The sequence below is a fragment of the Bacidia gigantensis genome (assembly GCF_019456465.1).
Source record: "Bacidia gigantensis strain McMullin 20006 chromosome Unknown contig_132, whole genome shotgun sequence".
Lineage (NCBI taxonomy): Eukaryota > Fungi > Ascomycota > Lecanoromycetes > Lecanorales > Ramalinaceae > Bacidia > Bacidia gigantensis.
In genome coordinates this window covers 657,549-682,194 of record NW_025408592.1, presented here as the reverse complement: position 1 = coordinate 682,194, position 24,646 = coordinate 657,549, and the positions used below count along the sequence as shown (strand labels likewise).

The 24,646-nt window shown below is 48.6% G+C and overlaps 8 protein-coding genes across 8 annotated transcripts; 4 read left to right on the top strand and 4 right to left on the bottom strand.

Moving 5' to 3' along the window:
- Window positions 1-185: 185 nt before the first annotated feature.
- On the bottom strand, window positions 186-3,005 carry KY384_001484 (uncharacterized protein; the record flags this gene model as incomplete). The annotated part of the gene is made up of 9 exons (XM_044810014.1): window positions 186-455; window positions 511-1,016; window positions 1,078-1,149; window positions 1,201-1,554; window positions 1,616-1,945; window positions 2,074-2,089; window positions 2,323-2,767; window positions 2,854-2,944; window positions 3,002-3,005. 9 exons carry the CDS (start codon window positions 3,003-3,005, stop codon window positions 186-188), a joined length of 2,088 nt encoding a protein of 695 aa, XP_044673026.1.
- A 977-nt stretch (window positions 3,006-3,982) lies between these two features.
- On the top strand, window positions 3,983-6,025 carry FYU1 (putative UTP--glucose-1-phosphate uridylyltransferase; the record flags this gene model as incomplete). Its single annotated transcript, XM_044810013.1, has 2 exons — window positions 3,983-4,096; window positions 4,562-6,025. 2 exons carry the CDS (start codon window positions 3,983-3,985, stop codon window positions 6,023-6,025), a joined length of 1,578 nt encoding a protein of 525 aa, XP_044673025.1.
- Window positions 6,026-7,043: 1,018 nt separating this feature from the next.
- Window positions 7,044-7,623, top strand: KY384_001482 (uncharacterized protein; the record flags this gene model as incomplete). Its single annotated transcript, XM_044810012.1, has 2 exons — window positions 7,044-7,349; window positions 7,408-7,623. The coding sequence occupies 2 exons, from the start codon at window positions 7,044-7,046 to the stop codon at window positions 7,621-7,623; spliced, it is 522 nt and encodes a 173-aa protein (XP_044673024.1).
- A 402-nt stretch (window positions 7,624-8,025) lies between these two features.
- KY384_001481 (uncharacterized protein) lies at window positions 8,026-11,096 on the top strand (the record flags this gene model as incomplete). Its single annotated transcript, XM_044810011.1, has 3 exons — window positions 8,026-8,178; window positions 10,128-10,572; window positions 10,624-11,096. 3 exons carry the CDS (start codon window positions 8,026-8,028, stop codon window positions 11,094-11,096), a joined length of 1,071 nt encoding a protein of 356 aa, XP_044673023.1.
- A 428-nt stretch (window positions 11,097-11,524) lies between these two features.
- On the bottom strand, window positions 11,525-13,484 carry KY384_001480 (uncharacterized protein; the record flags this gene model as incomplete). The annotated part of the gene is made up of 3 exons (XM_044810010.1): window positions 11,525-12,715; window positions 12,769-13,109; window positions 13,160-13,484. The coding sequence occupies 3 exons, from the start codon at window positions 13,482-13,484 to the stop codon at window positions 11,525-11,527; spliced, it is 1,857 nt and encodes a 618-aa protein (XP_044673022.1).
- A 1,290-nt stretch (window positions 13,485-14,774) lies between these two features.
- On the bottom strand, window positions 14,775-17,091 carry KY384_001479 (uncharacterized protein; the record flags this gene model as incomplete). The annotated part of the gene is made up of 2 exons (XM_044810009.1): window positions 14,775-14,882; window positions 15,022-17,091. 2 exons carry the CDS (start codon window positions 17,089-17,091, stop codon window positions 14,775-14,777), a joined length of 2,178 nt encoding a protein of 725 aa, XP_044673021.1.
- Window positions 17,092-18,044: 953 nt separating this feature from the next.
- Window positions 18,045-20,816, top strand: KY384_001478 (uncharacterized protein; the record flags this gene model as incomplete). The annotated part of the gene is made up of 3 exons (XM_044810008.1): window positions 18,045-18,320; window positions 18,382-19,484; window positions 19,538-20,816. The coding sequence occupies 3 exons, from the start codon at window positions 18,045-18,047 to the stop codon at window positions 20,814-20,816; spliced, it is 2,658 nt and encodes an 885-aa protein (XP_044673020.1).
- Window positions 20,817-21,917: 1,101 nt separating this feature from the next.
- KY384_001477 (uncharacterized protein) lies at window positions 21,918-23,801 on the bottom strand (the record flags this gene model as incomplete). Its single annotated transcript, XM_044810007.1, has 1 exon — window positions 21,918-23,801. One exon carries the CDS (start codon window positions 23,799-23,801, stop codon window positions 21,918-21,920), a length of 1,884 nt encoding a protein of 627 aa, XP_044673019.1.
- Between the last annotated feature and the right edge of the window lie 845 nt (window positions 23,802-24,646).

The following is a 24,646-nucleotide window of genomic DNA, read 5'->3' as shown; positions in this document are numbered from 1 at the left end:
GCAGCTATGACCATCAATCTTGATTACGTGGATATCGGAGCCAAGGATCTTGCAGCAAGCGGCTCAGGCGATTCACCATCAATCATTCAAGAAGGTGACGAAGTTGCAATCATCCCGCCTGTTAGCTCTGGATAAAGCCTTCTCTGATATCAATGTAACCGATCCACGGGTAAACGACTTTCAGATTATACTTCGATATCCAAAGGGGTATACACGTTTCCAGTCTCCTTCATGACTTGCTCAACCTGTTCCATAATTGTCAAAACTTTCTCTTCCTCTAAGCGTCGTCCGACGATTTGAACTGCAATGGGCAAACCATGCATCTTGTCTGCGTCGTAGTGCTTGTAAGCTCCTCTGGCCACACCGTTCAGTCTGCTCGTTTGAAAATTATCAGGCAGCCGGTCTAGGGTTCTATCGACCTTTGTGATTGGTATCACGCCACAGGTGTAATCAAGCTGTTGGCTTGTAAGATCGAAGATAAAGCATAAGAACTTGATGTAAAAGGCTTACAAGATTGAAGAGGAAAGTGTAGCCACAGCTGCTTACGGCTTCCTTCATCCCTCCATGTGGGACAGCAGGTGTGGCATGTATTGGCGTGAGAAGGAAATCAAAACCTTCACGATTCCACCACTCGTGCCAATCAGCTTTGTACGCCTCCCTTTTTGCAACCAACCTCCACTGCTCGAAGCTACTTTTTTCAGTCCAACCAGCGAGCAGATTAGCCCATATCCTGTCACGACGGACGAATTTCATCCAGAGATAGTACAGGTACTTCAGAGGCCTTGGAAGCCGCATGTACGACAACATCTGTCGAGCACCGGAATCATTGTTTTCTCCCGTACGAAACAGCGACATGAATGTGCGACAGCCGTCAGAATTCAGCAGCATTGAAGCGATTTGCAACCCAAGATAAGGCGAAGGTGGATCAATATTTGTACAATGGTGACCTTCTTGTGCTAAGCTTGACACAACTTGATTCAAAGCGCGCGAGCAAGCAGGGGATGGATCGACGACACCTGTGAGGAACCACATCAGCAAGGCAGCGTGATGCAGCTTGCTGTTGATGCATAAACTTACCGTCCGTTTGTAAAACACCGATCTTGAATTTCTCTACATTCTTCACTTCCTTTACCATCGAATCCCGCCAACCTATTGCATGGACTGAGTGATCCCACTGCCAACAATTCATACCTATCAGACTTCTCGTGAAATACACGAGGTCATCTAGCGTGCGTGCCATGGGACTGGATACACTTGGAATACCTTCCTGCCCTGGCATGCTCGTCTTCATGCCCATTTTCGGCCACCGCCCTGTACTGCATCTCAGTGAGTATATTCCTGCAAAATGCGCTGGAGCGCGAACGCTGCCTGCAACGTCGGAGCCAATCCCAATGCGTCCACCACCATATGCAAGCAGCGCAGATTCTCCTCCAGTGCTCCCCCCAGGAGAGTAGTCGGTATTATGTGGATTGGTACAACGACCCCAAACATCGTTGGTCGACTCGAATGAAAGGAGCGAAATCGGCAAATTTGTCTTCACGTAGGGAATGGCACCTACAGCAACAGACTCAGTAGCCACACGACATGGAATGGCAGGATGGCCCTGGATACACACCAGCAGCCTTCAGGATCTTCACCATCGTTCCATCACTATCAAATGGCTTTCCGCATTCTCGCGAATATCCCACGCTAGCATCGAACCCGCCAACCGCTACAGTGTCCTTCAAGCTTATCGGTATTCCGGCCAAGGGGCCTTTCAGGTTAATACCTTCTCCCGTTGCCCAATTCTCGGCTTCAGGAAGCAAAATCTCTGTAAGACAGTTGGTCTTCTTGTGCGCTTGAAGTGCAACCTTGCCATAGCACCGTAATATATCAATTGGCGCTACCTTATCTGAATGTACGTCTGCCACTAGTGCAGAAATGGGTTTTGAAAGGATTGAGCGGTCTGCGGAGGATAAAGGCGCACGGTAAGGGAAAGGAAGGGTTAGTATGCGTTGGGCGCGTTGGGCTTGTTTTCTTTGACTGCAAAGATAGCCAAGTCAGGTAGGTACGGACGATTCTGGTTACACTCACCATGTTCGGCGATGCTCTAGGTAGTCAAAAGGTGGGAGCATTGCGAATTTCACTTGACGTTAATTTCAGCTCATAAAGACCAAAATCTTCCATTTGGGGTACGAGGGGCTCCAGAAACCAAATGACATCAATGTGCAGAAAGAAATTGATAAGATTAGATCGTACTTAAGTCGATTCGGTACTTTTCAAAGTCAATGAGAATGGAGCCCTACGTATTAATTACGAAGTCAAATCACCTGCCCTTCTCACCTTGCTCATAGCTGCACTACTGCTTGTGCTGTTGCGCATGCCTTGAATGTCTGTTGCAGCAATTGGATTATTGTCAGTCCAACCAAAAACTATGTTCAAGCCGGTCCTGCTGTCGAAGACATCGAAATGGATTTTGTACGTCTCTTTTTCATTAAAAAAGATACCAATCTCCTTTAGACTCAGAAGAAGGGTGCCGTAGTTCAATTGCGCTGAGACATTGTCGAAACTGAGCCATACAGAGTAGTCCAAGAATTCGAGTCGCCTTTCTGGAATGGGCACGTCCAATCTAGGTGCCCTCATACGGGAAAACATCTCTTGTGTTGTCTTCACAGAAGCTGTGAGTAGAGCATTGTAAAAGCTTGCAGCGGGCGGTGATTTGATAGTCTCATAGGCGTAGAATTCTATCCTCTGAGTGTCTGAGAGGGGGCGAACGATCCGCGGAGGCCTGCTATTATGTTCGTTAGCGAGCGAGCCTTACCACGGGCATTTTTAGACCCTGTCCTCTCTCAATAAAGTAAGCAAGGCACATACCCAGTCACAGAGTATGGGTTGTTATCGCTCGCTGATCTGTTCAGCTGTGCACTCGCACTGATGCTGATCGCACTGAGCAGCAATGTAGCAACTGTTAGAATGTATGATAGTCCTTTGAGACTTTCGCATGAAGCATGTAGCAACGTACCCATCGGGCTCAGAATGAAATGCTAGACTGTAAAGATTGGAATGCAATATGCGAGAAGAGATGCATGCAACGAACATTATGTATGCAGGCTCCTGAACCAAGTACTCTTCAGCTTGATGGCAACGACATGTTGTTTAGTTAAACATGCGAACTCGCGATTGGCGCAAGCAAACCCGACGACTCACAGTTGGCTCAGTGAGACCTGATAATTTGAGAACAGGGTTTCAGTGGGCATATGGCGATGTACACTGAGTTGTCCTTGATTTCTTCGAAGCCTGACAGGGGTAATGAATGCCCGAAATGGAAGAGTAAAGCAAGCGAGTCAGGGGCAACACAGCGTGATTATCTCGTATCTCTTGAGAGCGTGGGCTACCAAACAGGGGAGCATATAACTCCTAATTGGGAGAGAGTGCACACTCTATTTGCCCATAAATGAGATAATGGTCATGCTGAGGCAGAATTTGGCGTCCCAATTTGTAGGTCAACGTCTAAATTTAGTTGGTGGCCTCCTCGGCAACCAGGGGCTGGTCTGTAGCTGCTGCAGGGGACAAAAATTTGCAGGAAAAGCCCCTCAACACGAACGATCTATAAAGCTTGCACGGACGGCCGCTTCCACCAGTCTATTACCTTAACTCTTCTTAGTATTCTTGTCGGATACTTCGGAGGGGCGACCGTCGCTTCGCCCTTGACCCCCACTATAAAACTCTCCCCGACAACCCTCGACTCAAACTCATTCCCAAAGCCCCTCCACCTCAACCCCTTGTATTCCTATCAACGCCGTCTTTTGGCAGCTTTAAAAGTACTCAATTGCTACTCCCAGGCCCAGCGAGCCTAGCCAACAGCTCGAGGGTCATCCACGCGTTCGTTGGGTTTGTATGCGGCTTCCAAAATCCAGTATTGGCAATTCCAAGCTGACCACAACGTGCATCAGGCTTGACAGTTTCAAAACCTTGACACAGCGCTTCGTATATTGTATCCAACATGGCGGGAGCGAAAAGTGCGTTGCCTTCGCACCTAAAGGGAAATGCTGCTCCCAATGGAGAGGGTGGTGGTGCCTTCAAGAGGAATCACCACGGAAAATCTCAGTCACATGTGGTGAGTTGTTCCAGAACTCCCCTGGAATGCATAGAGTGTCATGAATGCGTTTGTTCCACAAGAAGAATGGGATTTGAAAGAACCGTACACGAGGATAGAGAAATTGTGCTTGTTATTACAAAACTTTAGCTCCTGGCCCCACCACAAAGAAAGCATTGGCCTGTACCACCTTCCTGCGCGTTACCAACAAAACTGCTTGCAAGTTTGCACTCTTCAGTCTAGTACATACACCAGACTTTTCCATTGTTCGAAAATTTCACAAACAATTAATGGTATCGGGGGTGTTGTCCTTGTACGAACATACTTTCAGTAAAATATTGTCACGACCTCTGCTTTAATCTCTCATTAGCCACGCCTGTAGTACTTCAATCAATCAAGAATATTTCCTTCCACATATGACTGGTCATGGAAAGCAAGGGCTTCATCGAGAACACTCCGCTAATTGACGCTGGTACTGATTTTCAGGCTTTTGAAAACGCATCAACCAATGTAGCAGCTACACAGATGCGCAATGCCCTAAACGCACTCGTCGAGACATGCGAAGACGCCTCTGAAAAAGAGCGATTTGAGACCGAGATGGACAATTTCTTTGGCTTATTCAGAAGATATCTGACAGACAAGGCAAAAGGCAATGTACTCTCGTGGGATCGAATCGCACCACCAGAAACAAACCAAGTCGTCGACTACAGCAACCTCGCCAACTCAGAGTCAGTGGAATTTCTCAACAAACTGGCAGTGGTCAAACTCAACGGAGGGTTGGGGACATCCATGGGATGTGTGGGCCCAAAGTCAGTCATTGAAGTGCGTGACGGCATGTCGTTTCTTGATCTCTCCGTGCGCCAGATAGAATACCTTAACCGGACTTATAACGTTAGCGTCCCTTTCGTACTCATGAACTCTTTCAATACCGATGAGGACACCCAAAATATTATCAAGAAATACGAAGGACACAGCATCGACATTATGACCTTCAACCAGAGTCGATATCCCCGTATACTACGAGACTCGCTACTTCCAGCCCCCAAAAAATTCGATTCTCAGATCTCTGATTGGTATCCACCTGGGCATGGGGACGTCTTCGAATCGCTTTACAATTCTGGTATTCTTGAAAAGCTGATGGACCGCGGGATCGAAATCATCTTCTTGTCAAACGCCGACAACCTGGGTGCCGTCGTAGATCTCCGGATCTTGCAGCATATGGTCCAGTCCAAGGCTGAATATATCATGGAACTCACAGACAAGACGAAAGCCGACGTCAAAGGTGGCACGATCATCAATTACGACAACTCTGTCCGGCTTCTCGAGATTGCTCAAGTCCCCAAAGAGCACACCAATGAGTTCAAATCTATCAAAAAGTTCAAGTATTTCAACACCAACAACCTATGGATGAACCTTGCAGCCATCAAGCGTGTAGTAGAAAATGACGAACTCGCAATGGAGATTATCCCCAATAACAAATCTATCTCTGCCGATAAGAAGGGTGAATCTGACGTCAATATTGTCCAGCTCGAGACCGCGGTCGGCGCTGCAATCCGACACTTCAAGAATGCTCACGGTGTCAATGTCCCTCGTCGACGCTTCTTGCCGGTAAAGACATGCTCCGATCTTATGCTCGTCAAATCCGACCTGTATAGTCTTCAGCATGGTCAATTGGTGCTGCATCCTGACCGCTTTGGCCCTGCCCCGCTGATAAAACTTGGCAACGACTTCAAGAAGGTCAGCGACTTCCAGAAGCGCATCAGCAGCATTCCGACTATCTTAGAACTCGACCACTTGACGATCACTGGGGGAGTCAATCTTGGTAGAGGTGTCAAGCTGAAGGGAACTGTCATTATTGTGGCATCGGAGGGTAGTACTATCGATATACCACCAGGCTCAGAATTGGAGAATGTGGTTGTACAAGGGAGCTTAAGGCTGCTAGAGCATTGATCGATGCTTCATTCATCAAGAAGCTTCTCGTCTCACGCATAGGCGCGGTATCCGAATTATAGAATTATCATTCTCGTGGATAGGGTAGATCTCGACATTGTCAATAGCGTCCATAAAACACTCAGTAGCCTCGTTTAAGTCCACCTGCAGCGTGATTGCAATGATCTCGCATGTATGATACGGCACCTGGTGGCACAAATGTCTTGGCGCAAAGTTGGTTTCAACTAACAGCTTCGATGTTTTGAAAGCTGTGTAAAGTATTTACCAGCTCCCCCTCCTCCCCATCATTTGTTCAAGCCGAGAATAAGACTCCCTAGTATCAACAGCCAGTTCTTATCATGACTCTACAGTCTTTCTAGTCTCCTGATCCAAATCCTCACTTGGAAGAATGCGAGAGGGACTGGTGCTCGCAAGAAGCCCCCTTCGCCTAGGATGAGACGTCAGTGGCGGTAATTGTCGCCGCTCATGCTTCTTCAATACCAGCGATTGCTACTATACTGCGTGCACTGTTTGACTTTGCTTGCACTATGTACGACACCTACGAGGGGCGATGCGGATTTTGAGAGCGTTCGAGTAAGGTATGATTACTATGATAATAGTGGAAGGGATGGAGATCCAGAGGGAAAGTACTGGCGTTGGTGCACACCGAGCAATCTAGAAAACGAGTCTAGCTAACGGCCTGTTTTGCAGATGAATCAACGTGAGCAACCCGAGTCTTACAGCTCCCTCTTGACTGACATTGACACTTAGATTTCACCCACATTATGACGGCCGGTATGGCATCCGGCGGGGTTTCAGGGAGCAGGATGTCTAATGGTCGCAGCTTCACAGACCGTACTCTTGAATACGAAGAGCGGTGTTCGAATCTTTCCCTTCTTGTGCGGTCATATCTTTTCTCAATGGCAGACCTGGGAGCAGAGACATGGATCATACACGGATCCTTGTTAGGCTGGTGGTGGAACAGGCAGGTAGGCTCTCTATTCTTCTATAGAGAGTCATCCGCTCACTTCTTAAGATCATGCCCTGGGATTCCGACATCGATGTGCAGATGAGCGCCTCCACTGTTCGCTTCCTCGCGTCATACTACAATATGTCTATCCACACGTATGAGAATCGAGACTACATGCTTGAAATAAACCCAAAGTACACGGACGGAAGTTTCAAAGACCGACTAAATGTCATCGATGGTCGGTGGATTGACGTATGGACGGGTCTTTTTATAGACATTACTGCTGTGAGACCAAAGCCAAAGGCCTCAACAGTCTTCACAAGTAAAGCCAATTATCAGGGTGTGTTTGCAAGCAAAGACAAGCATGAAGAGAAGGTGGGACCTTCCCAGCTACGCTATCATTTATGGAGAGACACTGACTGTAATATCATAGGTCTGGGATCTTTTCCCACTTCGTGATAGTCTTTTTGAAGGGTTGCCTGTCAAAATTCCTTACAATTATGCAAAGTTGCTTAGGGACGAATACGGCAATTCAGCTTTGACGAAGACGGAATATCTCAAGCATAAATTCAATCATGTTACGCTGCTGTGGGAAAAAGTCAAACTGCCTAAGAATGGGACGTTGGACGACGAAAGCACTGGAGATTAAGATAGAGCTATGTCGTGAATCTTACAAAAAGCGAATCTCACCTGCGTAGCGAAGTTTTGGCTACACAATACCCACGGAAGCGACTTAGGTCTTGAGATGCCTTACATCTGTGCATATGCTCATACTTGGCTTGTATATACGGTCTGAATCGGTATCGTGGCGTTACACATTCCATCAGTGTCGCGTTAATCCAACGGCATCAGGTATAAGTATCAAGGGCCTCCAATACAGGAACTCTGCAGAATGATCTCTCCCAGGTGCGTTAGATTAGCAGCGGAGCGGCTCGGGCTGAAATCAGCGCCAAGCAATACCAAAGTTATGAATTAGAGTTCTGTCATTTTTCATCTCACATTTTCCTCCACTACCATCGATTCGTTTGACTCAGGAACAGTATCGGCAAGCATGCCTGCCCGACGCACTGGTCCTCCCGCTAGCTACTTGAATGAGAAGAAACATGAATCCTCCTCACAGCCGGCACGAGCGGTTCGGACCACATATGATGCTCTGACGGCAAAGGAGAATCGGGGCATCGTCGGCGCAGTGAGCATGTTTGGAGTAAGTCAACATGGCATTATCATCCTTTCGGCAGTTTAATAGAAACCAAGCAAGTTTGAAGTGAATCTGCTAGGAGGCGCGGGCTAGCTTGGAACATGAAAGTCCTGAATCAAAACGTCTACGGACGTCAAGACGTTAGAATTGCCATCAGAATTTTCGGATCCATACAATGTCGCGAAAATGCCTAATGCTTGAATAGCTAGCTAACGGTTCTTTTTACAGGTTGCGGTGGCCTTCCTGGCGGGCAGCTGGTCTGAATACATGATACCTCCGTGAGCCCTCAATCTTTGGTGAGCTTCGGGAACAACATGTTTGCTAAGATATGCGACAAGTTAGATCATGAGACGTCGACTTATCAAAGGAGAAAGCACCACTTCAAATCTCATCTCGCAAATAACAATCTCATACTCGAGCGGCTAGGATGTCGTGGCGCGATCGACCGCCGTAGGAATAAAATGAGGCGGTCTAGAAAGGCTCTGTAGCTCTGGAGGCTTTTCAATACCATGCTCCAAACTATGTCGGACACAACCAGGCGGAGAGGAAATAAGCTTGTTGTATGATACCAGATCGGAAAGCTTTGAGAAGACATTATATATTTGTGTTCGTGAATGCTAACTCTACGTTCTTCATCGTGCAGAACGCTCTGAACTCTTGCTTCTCAAGTCCCACGGCAAGCTTTCGAGGCTCAAGAAAAGCTTCACATCGTCTAAAAAGTAAACTTAGTGCTTCAGGTGGAACAATATCTAGTCGAAAATACGAACAGCGCCCCCAATTGTTATTAGCGTACGGTACCTTACTTCTTCCGTTCCACCCACGATCTGAATTACCTTGAGGTGCCGTAGGTTAGCATAACCAGGCCTACCACACAATCCGGCGTTACGGTGTAAAATTGCTGATCTATGCACGCTGATGCAAGCCTCTGTCCCCGTGCGAGAATGCGCCTCGCAAATCGCAATGTACCGTTTTTGGCTTTACACATGACGGTCGCCTAATGGTCCTACTCACAGAGCAAGCTGAAGCGAAAGTTTTGACGACGGTCTTTCTGTATGATACATTGAGCACATTCAATCCGAGTCACTGATGACGGCCGAGCACTCCGACCTTCGGAGCCAACTCACACCGATCTAGCAGCTCAAGCCCCTAAAGTCTTCGATGCTTCCGGTGTAATTTCAATCCAGGGGCGGGCATTGAGCCCAACGCCGGGTGTGAAAGAGAAGCCTTGGGCTGTGAATGTCTCATCTTCTTGACTGTAGCAGTTTTCTAACTGCTTGAAGCTTCCGAACTCTCCGGAATTTCACCGTAAAAGGAGTGAAGAAGCACCCGAGACCAGAGCAATTGATGGCGATTTTCCATGAAGCCAAAAGCAGGAGGATGTAGATTCAGAGGGATTCAAAGAAAGTGCCCCGAGTTATACAGAATGTGGCGAGGTAGCGGCGGGAGCACACTCGGCCACTACAGGTGTAGTCACGCAAGAGAAAGACGTGGAACCTAAGAAGAAGCGGCGGGGTACGCTTTTCTGGTTGTTGTTAGCCCTGATCGTGTCGTTGATATTAGGCATCGCACTTGGAGTAGGCTTAGGAGTGGAGCTGACAAGAGGAGACAACTTGGAGCCTTCGTAAGTGCTTTCACGGAACGAGACCACATTCCTGCTGAAACAATGAAGATCAAATTCAGCTCCTCTACCACTGGTCCCTGTGTTTCTACCACACGATCTGCAGGATCATACGGCACTAGCGTTTATTCTTTCAAGAGTCTTCAGGGATTATGAGGGAGGCGTTATATACATCTTCCAACGAATAATGGGCCGCGGCAACAGATAATGTAGTGGCCAGCAATGCGAACAATTCTACACCGCTGGTTGCAATAGAGGCTGATGGCACAGGCCATTTTGCAAACACGGTCTGCCGAGCAGGTCCTTCAATATTTACGTCGACTGATTGAGGCCCTAGATATTACTTTTCTACATCACCTCAGATGACCGTCTTGCATCCAAAGCCTTCGTGTCGGCGACCTGGGCAACTAGAGACAGTTTCCCTCCAGGCAGTTCAGACACGAACCTTAGCTTCACTTCTGAACCTCAAAGCCGAGGGCTGGCAATTACGTCGAACAGCAATTCGACCATCCAAGGTGATGCATTCGTATTCTATGTTGCGCAAAATGGTAGTGCCGAATGCATCAATATCATTCCCGATGGAAGTGGAGGTATCGTTGCCAGCAATGGGCCACAAGTGCCATTTGGGGTGGAAGGGGGTCATGTTCTTGCTTTAGCTGCTGGCAACGCTGAAGGAGGAGAGCAGACGGGGCCTCAAGTCGGTGTCTTGACGAGCAAGCGGACCACGTATTGCAACCTATACTTCTCTTTCTTCACAAATGGTTCGTGGTCAGATCTAGGACGTTAGTGATACCTAGGTCTCGCTTGAAGCGTTGTTGATACGAGCATATGAGTAGTGCAAATCGTTCTAGTGCCGCCATTACCAGCTGCATTGCAACCAAATCTGCCCTCGACATTACACTACAAGGCTCGTACCCAGCATCGGAGACATCTGCTCAATTCGCCTATCCTTCTCCAACAGGTAGTTCAGCAGCCTGCAACAAAATCCCTACCGGGCGATGTCACTATAGCCCAAGTCTTCGTTCCTGTGCCCTCGAACAACAACCGAATTAAGGACGGCTATACCCTTTTCGGTTTTTGGGTCAACGGCACTTCGCTGGCCGCGTATACGATCAAGATCATCGGACAATCTGGCCAGCCAGAAAGCCGGTTTCCTTTCTCTAGGTTGACAGGTACCACTGCTGGAGACCAAACGGACGAGGAATTTGTGTACCATCAGATAAATGGGACAAGTGTTGCTGAGGCCGTGTGCAATACACATAGAGGATCCTTTCAGCGACATATTCTACAGTCCAGACATGAGTGAACTTTGTGGACGTAAGAGACGGCTCGACGTGGCATGAGACATGGAGCTATGATAAGATGGCTCTTTCATCAATCTTTGTATACTATCGAGGCTAGGGCCAGATTGTGGCGGAAGGACAGCGAAAGCCTCCTTCAGAAGCGATGCAAATCCGCATCCACCGCTGGTCTATCATGTAGGGAACGGAGAAAAAGTCATGAGATTATCATGTAAAGCTTTCATGTCCCGTGATCGCGTTCCAAGTTTCATGACATTAATGTATCCAATCAGTGTGTTCTTCGATGGCACCTTTTCACAAATGCCCTTTATGAGCGTGCACGCGAGTGACCAACTCCGTACGCAATCCGCCTAACACATCACGCATTCAAGTTGTTTCCAAACGCTCGCTACCTTTAAGCATCCAGAAGCTCTTCTTTGCAGCTCGACCATTCCTACATCAGCCCAGCAAGACTAGCCTTCCTCCTCAATGTGTACGCCGGCCTCTTCTTCCAATCACATTTCGAATCCTTCTCCATCTCTTCCGGCAACTGAACCGCGGAACTCATCCTTCTCCCTGCCTCCAGTTCCTTCTGACCCTCCGAATGCATCTTCTTGGTCCACCTCCAATCATCAATCTCTGCATCTCGGATATTATGACTGGCCTTGAAAACATTCCAATTCCCACCACCATTCTCGAAGAAAGTATCCATTTGCTCGAGGGATCGTCCAGCGGTCTCGGGGTACAAGAAGATTACGAATGGAATACAGAAGATGTTCAATCCGAAGAGCAGGAGTAGGGTACCGTAGGAGATGGCTTGGAAGAGGAAAGGGGTGATCATGGTGATAATGCCGTTACCGATTGACCAGCCGACGACAGACCAGGCTCCTCCCTTTGCACGGACGTTCAAGGGGAATATCTCAGTAGGGTAGAGCCAGGGCGTCGTGAGCCATGTCGCTCCGAATGTGGCGGTGTAGAGGAAAGTGAAGGTTGCAACACCGGCCCCGTATGCACGCTGATTTGGGCCCTTTATCTGAGCGTATTTGTCGAGGATACCAGCCACAAGAAGGATCAGTGCCATGCCAACAGCGCCCCAGACCATGGTTGAGCGGCGCCCGAAGCGGTCTAAGGTATAGACGGCGAAGATGACGGAAAACATGTAGGAGATGTTGTTGAAACCTGCAAGAAGCTTAGAGAGATTGTCACTGAACCCGGCATTGGAGAATAGATCGACGGCGTAGACGGTGATGACACCGATGCCGACGAGTTCTTGCATGATTTGCAGCCATACGGCGAGGAAGACGCGAAATCGAAGCTGACGAGAGTACTTGTCCTTGGGAAAGAGCATAGCCCAGTAATGGTTCGCAGAAGAGGTCTCGATCTCGTATTTGACGACCTTTTTGATGGATATGGCTTCATACTCAATATCACCTGAACGAGTAGCCTTGAGGACGAGACGAGCTTCCTCTTCACGGCCGACTTTCATCAGCCAACGGGGTGATTCTGGGAAGAAGTTGATGCCGATTCCGATGATAATGATGAATATGATTTGGAGAGCGAGGGGTGTTCGCCATGCCATGGCTTTGTTTGGATTTAGATAGGCAAAGTATTCAATCCAGTAAGCGAGGGCTAGACCGCCAATGTTCTGTGAAATATCTTTAGTAGGTGAGAGTAAGCACTTTATCAAGCAGGGTATACCATAAAAAATTCAATGGCCAAAAAGGCACCTCTGGCCGAATGAGTAGAATTTTCTGCACTCCACACTGGTATCACACAATCCAGAGCTCCTACGCCCACACCAGCAATGACTCTCGCACAGCACATCCATGCAATGTTGTATGCCGAAGCTTGGAGTACCGCACCGAGCAATGCCCACATTGAACCAAAGACCACGGCTTTGATTCTGCCACATCGATCCGCAAGTGACCCAGCAATAAGTGCACCGACCAGAGTTCCAGCATAGTAGACCGAGACAATACCGCCTTCAGCAGCGACGTTACGAGATTTGCGGGGTCCTTCCTTTGGAGAGTTGATACCCACTATGGCTTTGTTAGTATACCAGGGAACCGTATTGGACAAGCATGCATACTTATATTCCAGTAGTCCTCATTTAGGTTGACCTGGGACATGACACCTTGATCGTAGCCGTAAAACATGATAGCTACACCAGCGAACAAATTGATGGCTTTGTACATATTGGCAGGATTCTTGAATTTGAGCATCCGCTTTTGGCTGTATCCACCGATGAACCACCTTTCGAACTTCCATGGCTCGGCGTAATTGATGTTATCAACATCATCAAACTCCTTGCCCTTGAGTTCGGAAACGGAGTCGGGGCTCGACTCTTTAGGAACTTCTTTCTCATTTCTAGGAGATACTTGGGCGTCGAATTTGACGGACTCATTCCTGGCCATGGCGCCAGTGAGTGCAGCCTGGTAGGCTGTTCTAGCAGGCAATGGAAGAAGCGAGTGCTAAGAATCTAGGAGAAGGAGCACGTAGAAGTACAGAAGGGAGGCGAATATCAAAGAGCTGGACAAGGCTTCGGATCTGAGACCAAACGAAGCTTAAGGAGAATAAGAATACTCCCAAGAATTGGAGGAGAAGGCTTATTTGAATGGAAAGCATAGACACAGAGCTCACACGCATCGACAGAGATTTTCCAACTCCATGACTTACGGGCCGGCTGTCCAGAGACTGGAGCCCCAGCTTTTGCGAGCGAAAATTACATCATACCCACAATCCTTTGCATCCCAAACCCATGATCCCGTCACTAAATCACGATGGGTTGTGGAGAGGGCGCATGCGCACACGAGGGGCGAGGCAAGTTGGGGCTTCAAGTGAGATGAGTATCCAAACTCGGGATTTGCGACCCAATCATTTTGCCGCTGCCGACAAGCGACGCAAGTCATTTTGCAGCTTTCAACAAAGTTAAGTTTTATTCCGTGCGAATAGAGAGCTTGGGTCTGTGCTGACCATCCTGCTGGGCGCGATGAGGTGCAGCTGTCGAGGTTTTTTTGAGACAAAACAGAATCCTCCGTGCTATAGACTGATGTTGAAGTGAACGTTTATGCATATAAATGATTTTCGTCCGCCATAGTTGATATTGGGCACCCGCGCGCGAATGTTCAGCGATATCAGCAAAGTCTCGGAGGTCAACAGGGTCAGTGCTTGCAGCACTAGTGCTTCAACATATGCGCGCAATCGAGACGTACAAATAACAATAAGGGAGTTTCTTACTTCAGCCACCAACCTCGCTGCTGATACTCCAGTCCCACAAAGCGGGCCAGTACAGGCCGAGCACTTTATCTAGGAATTGATGGACTGTTTCTTGGGTTCAGTAAATTGCACAGAGCCCTTATCGCCGTATAATTGCTTTTCATGGTCGGACTTACACAGTACTGCTCATCACCGTGTCAATTATTTGTTACGTGGAGATAGACGCTGTCACGTAGACTTCATGCAAACCGGCCTGGGTATAAAGCGCCTAAAAATGCATCAATGAACACGCTTCCCCTTCTCGTATGCTCTGTCTCCGTACCTCCTGAGCCTCCAGCCGCCTCCTTGTTCCTTCTAGTCAACGCTTCTGCCTCCATCATCGACACCATTGTTTGTGGACAGATCTGGCGTGCATATACATTCGCAACCTGGCACGGGGCACTGGCTTTCTTTCAGCCCTTCTTGCATAAACCATGACTTCAGGCAATTCAAATGGCCGCTGTGGCCGCAAGCGTTGCACCAGAGCCACAATTGTTCGGTTCCCCTATTACAGATGCTGCATGGACTTGCTGGCGTTTTGCAACGCTCGCAATATCCTAGCTTCCATCCTTTGCTAGTCTTTTTGCATGTCGTGCAACCGGGCACGACGCGGGAGCTGTCCTGATAGCCTAGTATCTCACTAACTTCAGGGAACAGCGAATGACACTGGTTCCGCAGCGTGCACGCTTCTCTGACTAGTCGCAAACGTGTGAGATGTCGATGCGCATTTACTACAATTTCGACCTTGTGGTCATGTTGAAGAAGAGAGCGATGCCCACTCGGTTCGAACCAGGGACAGACATTTAGGATCAGGTAGATAGGCATTAAAGGATTGTGGAAGCGGTAGAGCCAGCTTTCAATTTCCTTTTCGATGATCTTGTGGGCTTCAATGGCCGACCGCTGCAGCTCGTACTCAGAGGGAAGGAAGTCTTGAGGGCCGAGTTCTTGCTGCAGGGGCTGTGCTGTCGATTTGAGATTTTCTAGGCGTTTCTGACGATTGAACTCAGCTCTCTTGCGAAGAGCGGGGGTTGTGAAGAATGCAATGAGAGAGAACGATTGTGCAAGCAAAGGTAAATGTGCCGCTGCGGCCACATCTCGATTGTGGCTTAAAATTCGTTCAAAGTCAACGTGGAAGCGGTTTGACGTGGGCAGAGAAAGAGTGCTCGGAATAGGTTCAAACTTGTTTAACAAAAGCTGATCCAGTGCAGAAGTGTTGGTAGCTCCTGGGACGTTTATAGTCCCGATGCTGGTAGACATTTGTCCTTTCCTGGAAGCGTGCTTTGGGTCTTGCTGCGAGTAGCCGTGATGCCGAGTGCAATTCGCCGCTAGTAGCATTTCTCCATTTGGGGCAAACGTCGCCAAGCAAGATTTATCTTCTTGCTTGGTCCGAGTCGGTAACGAGCTCACGTCGATCTGTATAAATTTACCATGGGAGCCAACGGACCAGAGCAAGCTGTCCGAGACCCAAACGATAGCCGTTGGTGGTGAGTCGTGGTTATTGAAGACACGCTCCGGCACAAACGGCCTCGCAAAATCCCAGAAGAGAGTCCTCGGATCCTTCTCGTCGAATGTCGTGGCTAGGTACAAGGAGTCCCAGCTGGCTGGGTCGTGATTTGTAGCGGGGGATGAGGCAGGACGCCAACGAGCATCGAGCACTGCTTGTGGGCAACGCAACGCTTTCAATGGCTTCGCTCTCCTGTCTGATGTGGCAAAATTCCATACCTTCACGTCCTTGTCAGCGCCAGCGCTAAGGATATACTCGCCGTTTGGATGCCAATCCACCGCGTTGCAGGTCTTCTCGTGTGCACGGATTCTAAGCAATGGAGCATTGGATTTCCGGACATCCCACCTCTGGATCATGCCACCATCTGTGCAAATCGCAAATTCAAACGCATTACTCGGTGACCACTTCACATCTCGCACAGCATCGCTGTTCCCCGGGTACCACGCCCTACTGTCTATACTGGAACGTTCTCTGCCACCAGGACAGTCCCGTAAATCCCAGAGCCTCACGGTAGCATCTTGGCTGCCTGAAAGCAGCAGCGCCCCATCAAACGGGTTGAATCCTAGCTTATGCACCTGCCGATTATGCTGGTGTAGGCGAGCCGTTTCATGACCTGGAGCCTCTAGATCGTATACCACAATCTGCCCATTCGCAACTGCAGTTGCGATTTTTTTACTGAAGAAGCCATGAGACCACTTAACGTCCTTTATTGCTGGTAGCCCTCGATGTCCTGCAAAGTTGCTGTCTTGATTTGGCTCTTGCTTCCCTACTTTTCTTGGGGATCCTGCGAGAAGATCTTGTTTGTCTCTCAACGAATCTTGATCAACTTGTATCACTTTTAAAATCTCCCTGCCTGCGAGTACTGCGTGTGTATGATCTGGAGAAATGTCCAGAGAGCCTATGGGAACGCCTACATCGTACTCGAGTATTTGCGGTCGTAGTCTACTTGGGGGTCTGGCAATGGACACGTCAGCATAGGCGCAAATCTTTGTGGGCTTTGCAAGAGGAAGTCTTGGGGCCTGGGGGACCTTTGGGGGTATCGCGAGGACATGCGGTTCGAAGATCTGAGATAGCAGTGGGGCCTCAAATGTCCTCTGGCGGCTCAGGTATGACCATCTGCCATGGCGTTGTGGGGTAGTCGTCCGGACGGGATGTCCTTGCCCTCGGGGTCGGGAGCCACGGGCCTCTAGAAGGCGTGACTGTGGTAGTTTCAAGATCGAGGAGGCCTCCTTCTCCAGGCCTTTACTTGAGCCGTCTGGCATGGACGAATAATGATGCTTGAAAGAAGGACACGGCACCTTTGAGCTCAGCGTTAGCCGACGCAAACAGGGACCTAGGAGCTGTCGTCGTTGGATCCATACGTACAGTCGCTCCACCGCTCTTGTGGCTGCAGAACCCACGGATCTGACAGGTCAGATTCTGGGGGACGGGTGAGCTTTAAGCAGGAGATGGCGCTGCTTCTTGTGCATAAGCTCCGATGCCAAAACTCCCCTAAGGTTGCCCACTAAGCTTGACTGGTGCGATGGCTGGGGGGAAGGAGCGACCAGGCCCCGGCAATGCACGATGCTCGCGTAACGATGGACCCGACGGAGTGCTGAGAGGCGCTGATTGGCAAGGATTCACGGAACGGGCTTAGAAGCAACCACGCCAAAACAGACGGCATGTGGCCCGGGAGGACGACGCAGTGGAGGCACCTAGATGTCAGTCTCTTGATCCTACTCTAACGTCGAAGCTTCTCCCTATCAAGGACAGTGGTGGACTGGTAGCTAGATCTCTCAGCGGGAGCGATCTCGTGCTTTGCGTAGCATCAAAGCTTCGGTACCGCACTTGGGCGAGGTCGATGTTGGTGCGTGGCGAGCTAAGACAGCAGACCGTAGCTCCAAAGAGAGAATGCTCACACGACTTCTCTCTCTTCGAATCTTCAGGATCACCACCACATTCGTTTGATTTCCTACTTTTATCTATCTCCGCGTTCAGCATCATTAGAGCATGGGTCAAGCCTGCCACCACCCTCATCAGGCTGCTTGATTCCGAGGCGTCCCTTCAAACACCCACCACGCATCTTAGGATATCACATGAGTACATTTCTACGACGTGCATGATGGCCTCCCATTCCACCCGCCCGGAGCTGCCATCAAGCAGCACGAAGACCGTCCTCGTGTTTGCGCATTTTCTTACCCCCATCCTGCTATTCGTCGTTTTCATTACCGCGTACATGATTCGCTCCGTGCTCGAGGGCGAGGCAGAAGAAGCGAGCAAGCCGACATCGCAACTTACGGGGCCAGGAGGAAGGCCCCTTCCACGGACCGACTCACCTTCGCTAAAGCCCAAATTGAGCGAGGAGAGGCTGGATCTCAGCTCTGGCCGAAAATTCTTCTTTGTCATCATGAGCATCATCCTGCAACTCACGTTCCTTGGTAATGCGGTGATTGCCGTCACACACGCCCTGACACACCAGCACGAGAATTGGTGGTGTGGCGAAGCCTACGTTGTAAGTCTTGACCAAGCCCTTGCCAATCTTCTTCGGGGAAGTCTGACCAAAGCCATCTAAGATCTACATTGTGGGAACATTCTTCCTCTATTGCTTAGTCCTCATTTCCATCATCGATACGCGACCCTCACCAGATACATGTCACGCTATCACCTGGACTGTCAGCGTAATCCTAGAGGTTCTCCTGGCAGGATCATCGTTCGTCCTGTTCTCTTCCTCACATCGCGAACCAAACGCCTTTGATCCCAACGGAGGTGAAGCTCACGTAGGATTTACCCAATGGGAAGCTGCCCAAATCTTTTTGGATGTTGTCAGAATCGCTTGTCTTTTTCTCCTTGTGGCATTTTACCTCCTTTTCGTCTTCCTCGGGCATTGGAAAGCTGACCAGTCGCATCATAATGAGAACGGCCAAGTCAATGAAAGGACCAGTCTCCTCAAAAATCACGTAAATGGGAACCACGAGCATTCTGACGCTGAAAATAAGGAGGTTGCCGGCTGGGAGAGGCCCAAAAAACTACCTACTAAGTCATGGTGGCAATATATCAAGGGATACTCCTTATTCTTTCAATACCTTTGGCCTTCTCAGAATCGCCGTCTTCAAATCATCGCTGGTATTTGTTTCTTTCTCCTCCTTGTGAGCAGAATTATCAATCTCTTCGTTCCGTATCAGGTTGGAAAAGTAGTAGATCTTCTGGGTGCTGAGGATTGGCATCATCCTAATATTCCCTGGCTCCAGATCCTTCTTCTGATTGTCTTACGTTTTTCTCAGGGCTCGTCTGGAATTGTTACCAACATTCGCACCGCTCTCTGGATACCAATCAATCAATATTCATACCGAGAGCTTTCTGTTGCCATTTTTGAACACGTCCACAACCTTAGTTTGGATTTTCACCTTGGAAAGAGGACCGGTGAGGTCACGTCCGCAATGAAGAAAGGCAATTCGATAAACACATTCCTGGAATCGGTCACATTCCAGATTGTTCCGATGATCGTCGATCTTGCCATTGCTCTGGTCTACTTCATCCACGAATTTGACATCTATTATGCATTGATTGTGGCGTTGGTATCTGTACTCTACATGTACCTCACGATCCGTATGGCCCAATGGCGTTCAGACGTGAAGCGCGAAGTGACAAATCTAGGAAGAGAGGAGGAAGCCGTTAAGTACGTTTAACGTATATCTACTACCATTCATAAAGACTGACTTTGGATCCTAGGACCGACTCAATGACAGCCTACGAGACAGTCAAATACTTCAATGCAGAGGAATATGAGTTCGCTCGCTATCGTGACGTGGTTGATCGTTTCCAAGTAAAGGAATACATCTTGCTGAAGACCCTAAGTTTGATGAACATCGTCCAGAATCTCTGCTTTACCGTAGGTCTTATGGCGTCCTGCTTCCTTGCAGCTTTCCAAATATCCATGGGATTACTTGGCGTTGGAAAATTTGTTGCGCTCCTCACATACATGGGTCAATTACAACAGCCACTGAACTACTTTGGGACGTTCTATCGATCTATACAAACCGCGATGATAAATTCGGAACGTTTACTGGAATTGTTCAAGGAGCAGCCGACTGTCGTGGATCAACCTTGGGTTGGATCGTTGACATCTTGCAGAGGCAAAGTACGCTTCAACAACGTTGAATTCTCGTACGATCCTCGTCGACCAGCTCTTCAAGGCTTGAGTTTCCTATGTAAGCCGGGCACGCGAACTGCATTAGTCGGAGAATCTGGAGGAGGGAAATCGACCGTTTTTCGACTTCTTTTCCGTTTCTACAACGTTCTAAGTGGCTCTATTGAAATTGACGATCATAATATTGAAGATATCAGCGTAGACTCACTCCGCAGCCACATTGGTGTCGTACCTCAGGAGGTTGTACTCTTCAATGAGTCAGTCATGTATAATCTGAAATATGCGAATCAAAGCGCTACCGAGGCAGAGGTATATGCCGCTTGTAAGGCCGCCTGCATACATGATCAGATTCTCGACTTCCCCGAAGGATATAACGCTATGGTTGGCGAACGGGGAATGAAGCTCTCTGGAGGGGAAAAGCAACGCCTTTCAATTGCTAGGGCTATCCTCAAGAATCCGCCAATCATCCTTCTCGACGAAGCAACTGCCTCCCTAGACTCCGAGACTGAACAGCACATCCAAGAGGCTCTCGTGAAGCTCTCTCAAGGCCGGACTACCTTCGTCATTGCACATCGTCTTTCGACCATCATCAACGCTGATCAAATCCTCGTGCTCCACAAGGGCCGAGTTGCTGAGGCCGGGACACACGATCAGCTTATGGATCTAGGTGAGAAATACGCTAAGATGTGGGAGAGACAAGTGAATTCTCAAGACATTGTGTTCCAAGCGAAAGCGCGCAAGCGGTACCATAAGGTCCTCACTCCGACTTCAAGCGCCCACGTTAGCGACGATGAAGGCCGCGATATCCCTCTCGGATACCGCACTCCGGCTGAAGACGGCCTGCTCTCACGCACTTTGTGAGAATGTTCCCTTTTTTAACGTGATACGAAGCATACCCCCGGCGGCAACCTCTATCTCAAAAGCGAAGCGAGGCGTTACCTAGCTTACGAGTTGTGAATAGCGGCATTATCATGCCCGCCGAATAATGATGCCGGCCACTGGAGCCGAAGAACTTCTATAAACATGCATAGATTAGCTTAATGAATTAATGATACGAGCCAATTACGCCTCCTTTTACTTGAGTTTCGTGCCCCTTTTGCATATACACATAGACTCGAGAAGCTGCGTAAATAGTATTGTATCAACAGATCTGACTGCTTAATACTATTCAGATTATTCAACTAGGCTCTAATATATTACAGCCTTCTTTAATGTACTTGGAAAATGCTATCCGTTTGCTCCTATAGCCAACAAATTTGTATTTACTTATATAAGTATCTTTACCTTAGCCAGGTTATTACTTTACCACTCTAGAAATTGAAATAGATTGTTTAGAGCTGCCCTGAGATAGTTTTTGAAAAACTCTTAAGAGTCTATCAAGGCATAATTAGACTATGGGAAAAAGCTTTAAAACAATAGATAACTACTATCTCAACCACTTGCATTAGAGAATGTATGATAGAAAGGCATAAAAAGATGAATTCCACTACTGTTTCATCCCTGGAAGACTCATTAAATGCACCTTCAGACGCCGTCGATTCACTGTTGCCACCGGCGTGCCTACCCTATTTCTCCCCCTTTTTCCTCCTCTAGCACTGCCTAGTCGCTTTATCCGGATTCTTCACGCCCTCCATCTTCCTGAGCAGACACCAAAGACGTCAGCGGCAAATCTAGGTCTGATTGTAAAAGTTCGGCATCATCATCTTCATCCTTTGCTGAAGGCTGTTCTAGGCCTCTATCATCCGCTTTGGCTGCGGGTGCTTCCTCTACCCTGTCATACTGATGTTGCTCTTCACCCACCAACCTTGATGTCCCGTCCTTTGTCGTCTGCGTGGTCACCTTTTGCTGTCTTATATTTAACCTAATTTTGGTTGGTAGGGCTGGATCAAAACTATTATCTTCCGGAAGCAGTGAGTTTTCCGCTTCCTTCTTCTTTGTAGTAATGGCTTGCTCCCACGGTTTTCATGGCGTCGTACGGTCTTTGGTCTTCGACTTCCCCTGATTGGATTTATTAGGCGGCTTCCGAACTCGCTGTGGCCTCTCATGTTGGGATGGTGATGATGACGAAGTCTTTCGCTTTACAGTCTTCGAGACCTCAATTTTACGTCTACTCTTTAGCACTGTGGTGGTCTCTTCGACGTCGACAGCAGCGTCGTTATTGCCGTGTTCATCACTCGCAGCAGCCTCAGCCTCAGCCTCAGCCTTCTTTGCCACCTCCTTTTGAGCCTTCACGTCCTGCTTTTCTTTTTCCTCTCTCCCAAGTTTGTTAGCCATCTTCCGATTAATGGATTTTATTTTCTTGTCCATCATTGACGATGAAGAGCTCACGCCAGGAGAATAAACAATAGCATAATCCACGGCATCGTCCTCCCATTCGCGCTCATTGTCTCGACGTCGTTGGTTAGGGCTTGGTGTCTGGGCCTTGTCGTGCCCGCTGCGACGGCGTTTTGGCTGAGGGGCCATCAATTCTAAAGGGGTAGGAGCATCAGCTCTTCGCTTTCTGGGATTGATGCTGGAACCTGTGTACGGGCTGGGAAGTCTGACCACTGGGTTAGAAGGATGACGCTGTGTATTTCTCGACGGTGGTGATTCCAGAGGCTCTTGAAAAGAGACACGCCTGCGATATTTTGTAGCTCGTTGTTCATCTGTGTCTATCTCCTCGGCTTTCTTAGCCCAGATGATAGTGCGACAACTTATTGGCTCGAATTTCTTCTCATCTGCTATGGTTACTCCGTACAGTCTGGTTTTCCCCCCTATGAACTTTGGTGATGTACTTCGAGGGCGCAAATTCCTGATATCGCTGCCATTTAGGACTGTGCTGTACTTCTCTTCATCTCGCCTTGTGTCTACTGCTTCTGGATCTCTTGTTTTCTTTTCCGCAGCCTTTTTCTGCGTTGAAGCGGTCTTTTTGTTACGTTTTCGTTTTTTCACTTCGATCCTTTCGATGTTCCTTTCCCTGTGCATCTTCTTGTTCCTCTCATTTGGTGGTCCCAGGTTGTTCCTGTAACTGCCAGGATCCCTGTCATATTTCCAATGTGGTCTGAAGTGCACGTGATCCTTCCTGTCAGCTTGCGGACGACTACTGGCATGTGTCTCTGATTGTGGAGACGGTTCCGACCAGTGGTCGTCATTGTCCACTGAAGTGCTTGGTTGGTACGTCGTATCCTTGATTCGGGCCTTTCCGTTTCGCTTTGAAGAGCTACTATTGTTCGGGCTTGAACTTACCTCCTCAGTCATAGAGTCACTAGGGTCCTCGGTATTTTGAAGTGGACGATGATTTTTCATTGTACCATTCTGCTTCTTCCGAGGCGTCCTTACCTTAGTTCTCTCCTTCACACCTTTCGGCTTTGATTTTGGAATTTGAGAATCCCTTGACGGAAGACTTTGTTTCTTGGGTGGGCTGGGATGCTCCGCTGCGAGGTCTGCCGTATCATTAGCTAGAGACGGTCGTTCTGGAGGCGAGTTTGCTTTGCGCTGATTGCCACTTTTCGAGGTACTGAGTTCGGCAGTCGCCAGATCCCCGAGTCTTTGGCGATCTTTGCCTTTACGTGCATCATAATCTGAAGTATCTTTATGCTTATCATTGTGGTTAGCTGCTGAAGTTGGGGCTTGTTGTGCAGAGTTCTGCTTTTTCGGGGCAGAGTTTTTCTGTTCCGGCTTTGAACCAGTCGTCGAAGTACGCCCGGAAGCAGCAGCTTTAGACCCTCCCCCAGCATCTGCATCTGCCGAACGCTCTGCCTTGGGACTCTTCTTTTTGACGGTCTTTTTTACTGCTTGGGAGTTTGCCAAAGCCTCCCTCGCTTTGAGTGAGGGTTTAGACTCTCTTCCTGACCGAGTTTGAGCCATGCTAGATCAATATCGTGGGTGGTAAGGGCGAGAACAGAAGCTTAAGCTCATCTAATTAAGTGGAAACGAACCCTCCTGATATCTTGCACGGTCCGAGCATAACGCAGCGGATTTGTCATATTGTCCGATATACTTTGACATCCTCTTGTTGTCCACCGCTTCCGGACATATCAGGATGAGATCCCGCGTTGTAGTGTCGTTCGCGGCTCGCAACAAAGGAACTTGAGCACAGTCCATTATACCAAAATCTCTGGAGCCGTTGAATGCAAGACTGATCGACGACAAAATGAGAAGTCGAAAGGGGATGTGAACTGCGATCTAGATTGAGGAAGTGTGTGAAATGGAAGCAAGCACAGAGGAGGCTCCAACACAAATTACGATTTATGCAAGAATTGACGCAATTTTCAACGATCACAAAAGCAACAGACCGAAAGACTATGAGCGAAGTAAGAGAAAACAGAAGACAGTCATCACAGGGTTGGTAGATTGATTGACTGACTACGAGCACTAGATTCGGCTGTGATGGCCACCTTTCAGAATGAATGAAGGCGGGCTAACGGTATCATGAATGGTACAGAGTCCAAACGGCCAGAGACTTGCGAGGCGTTCTGGCCGCCTCCCAGACGAATTTCTCTCTTTCTGCTTGAAAGGCCTGCAAAATAGAATCTTGAGTGGTGGGCAGCTGTGGTTGATTATTCAATGGAGATCTGCAAGGCCAGAACATGCATGGCCTTTGATCGGTGTCTCCAGTTCATCGATCAACGGGTACCCAGATGGATGGCTAAGGAGCTGGTGGTGGTGGTGATTTTTGGATGAAGAGAGAAATAGGAGTAAGGGGAATATAG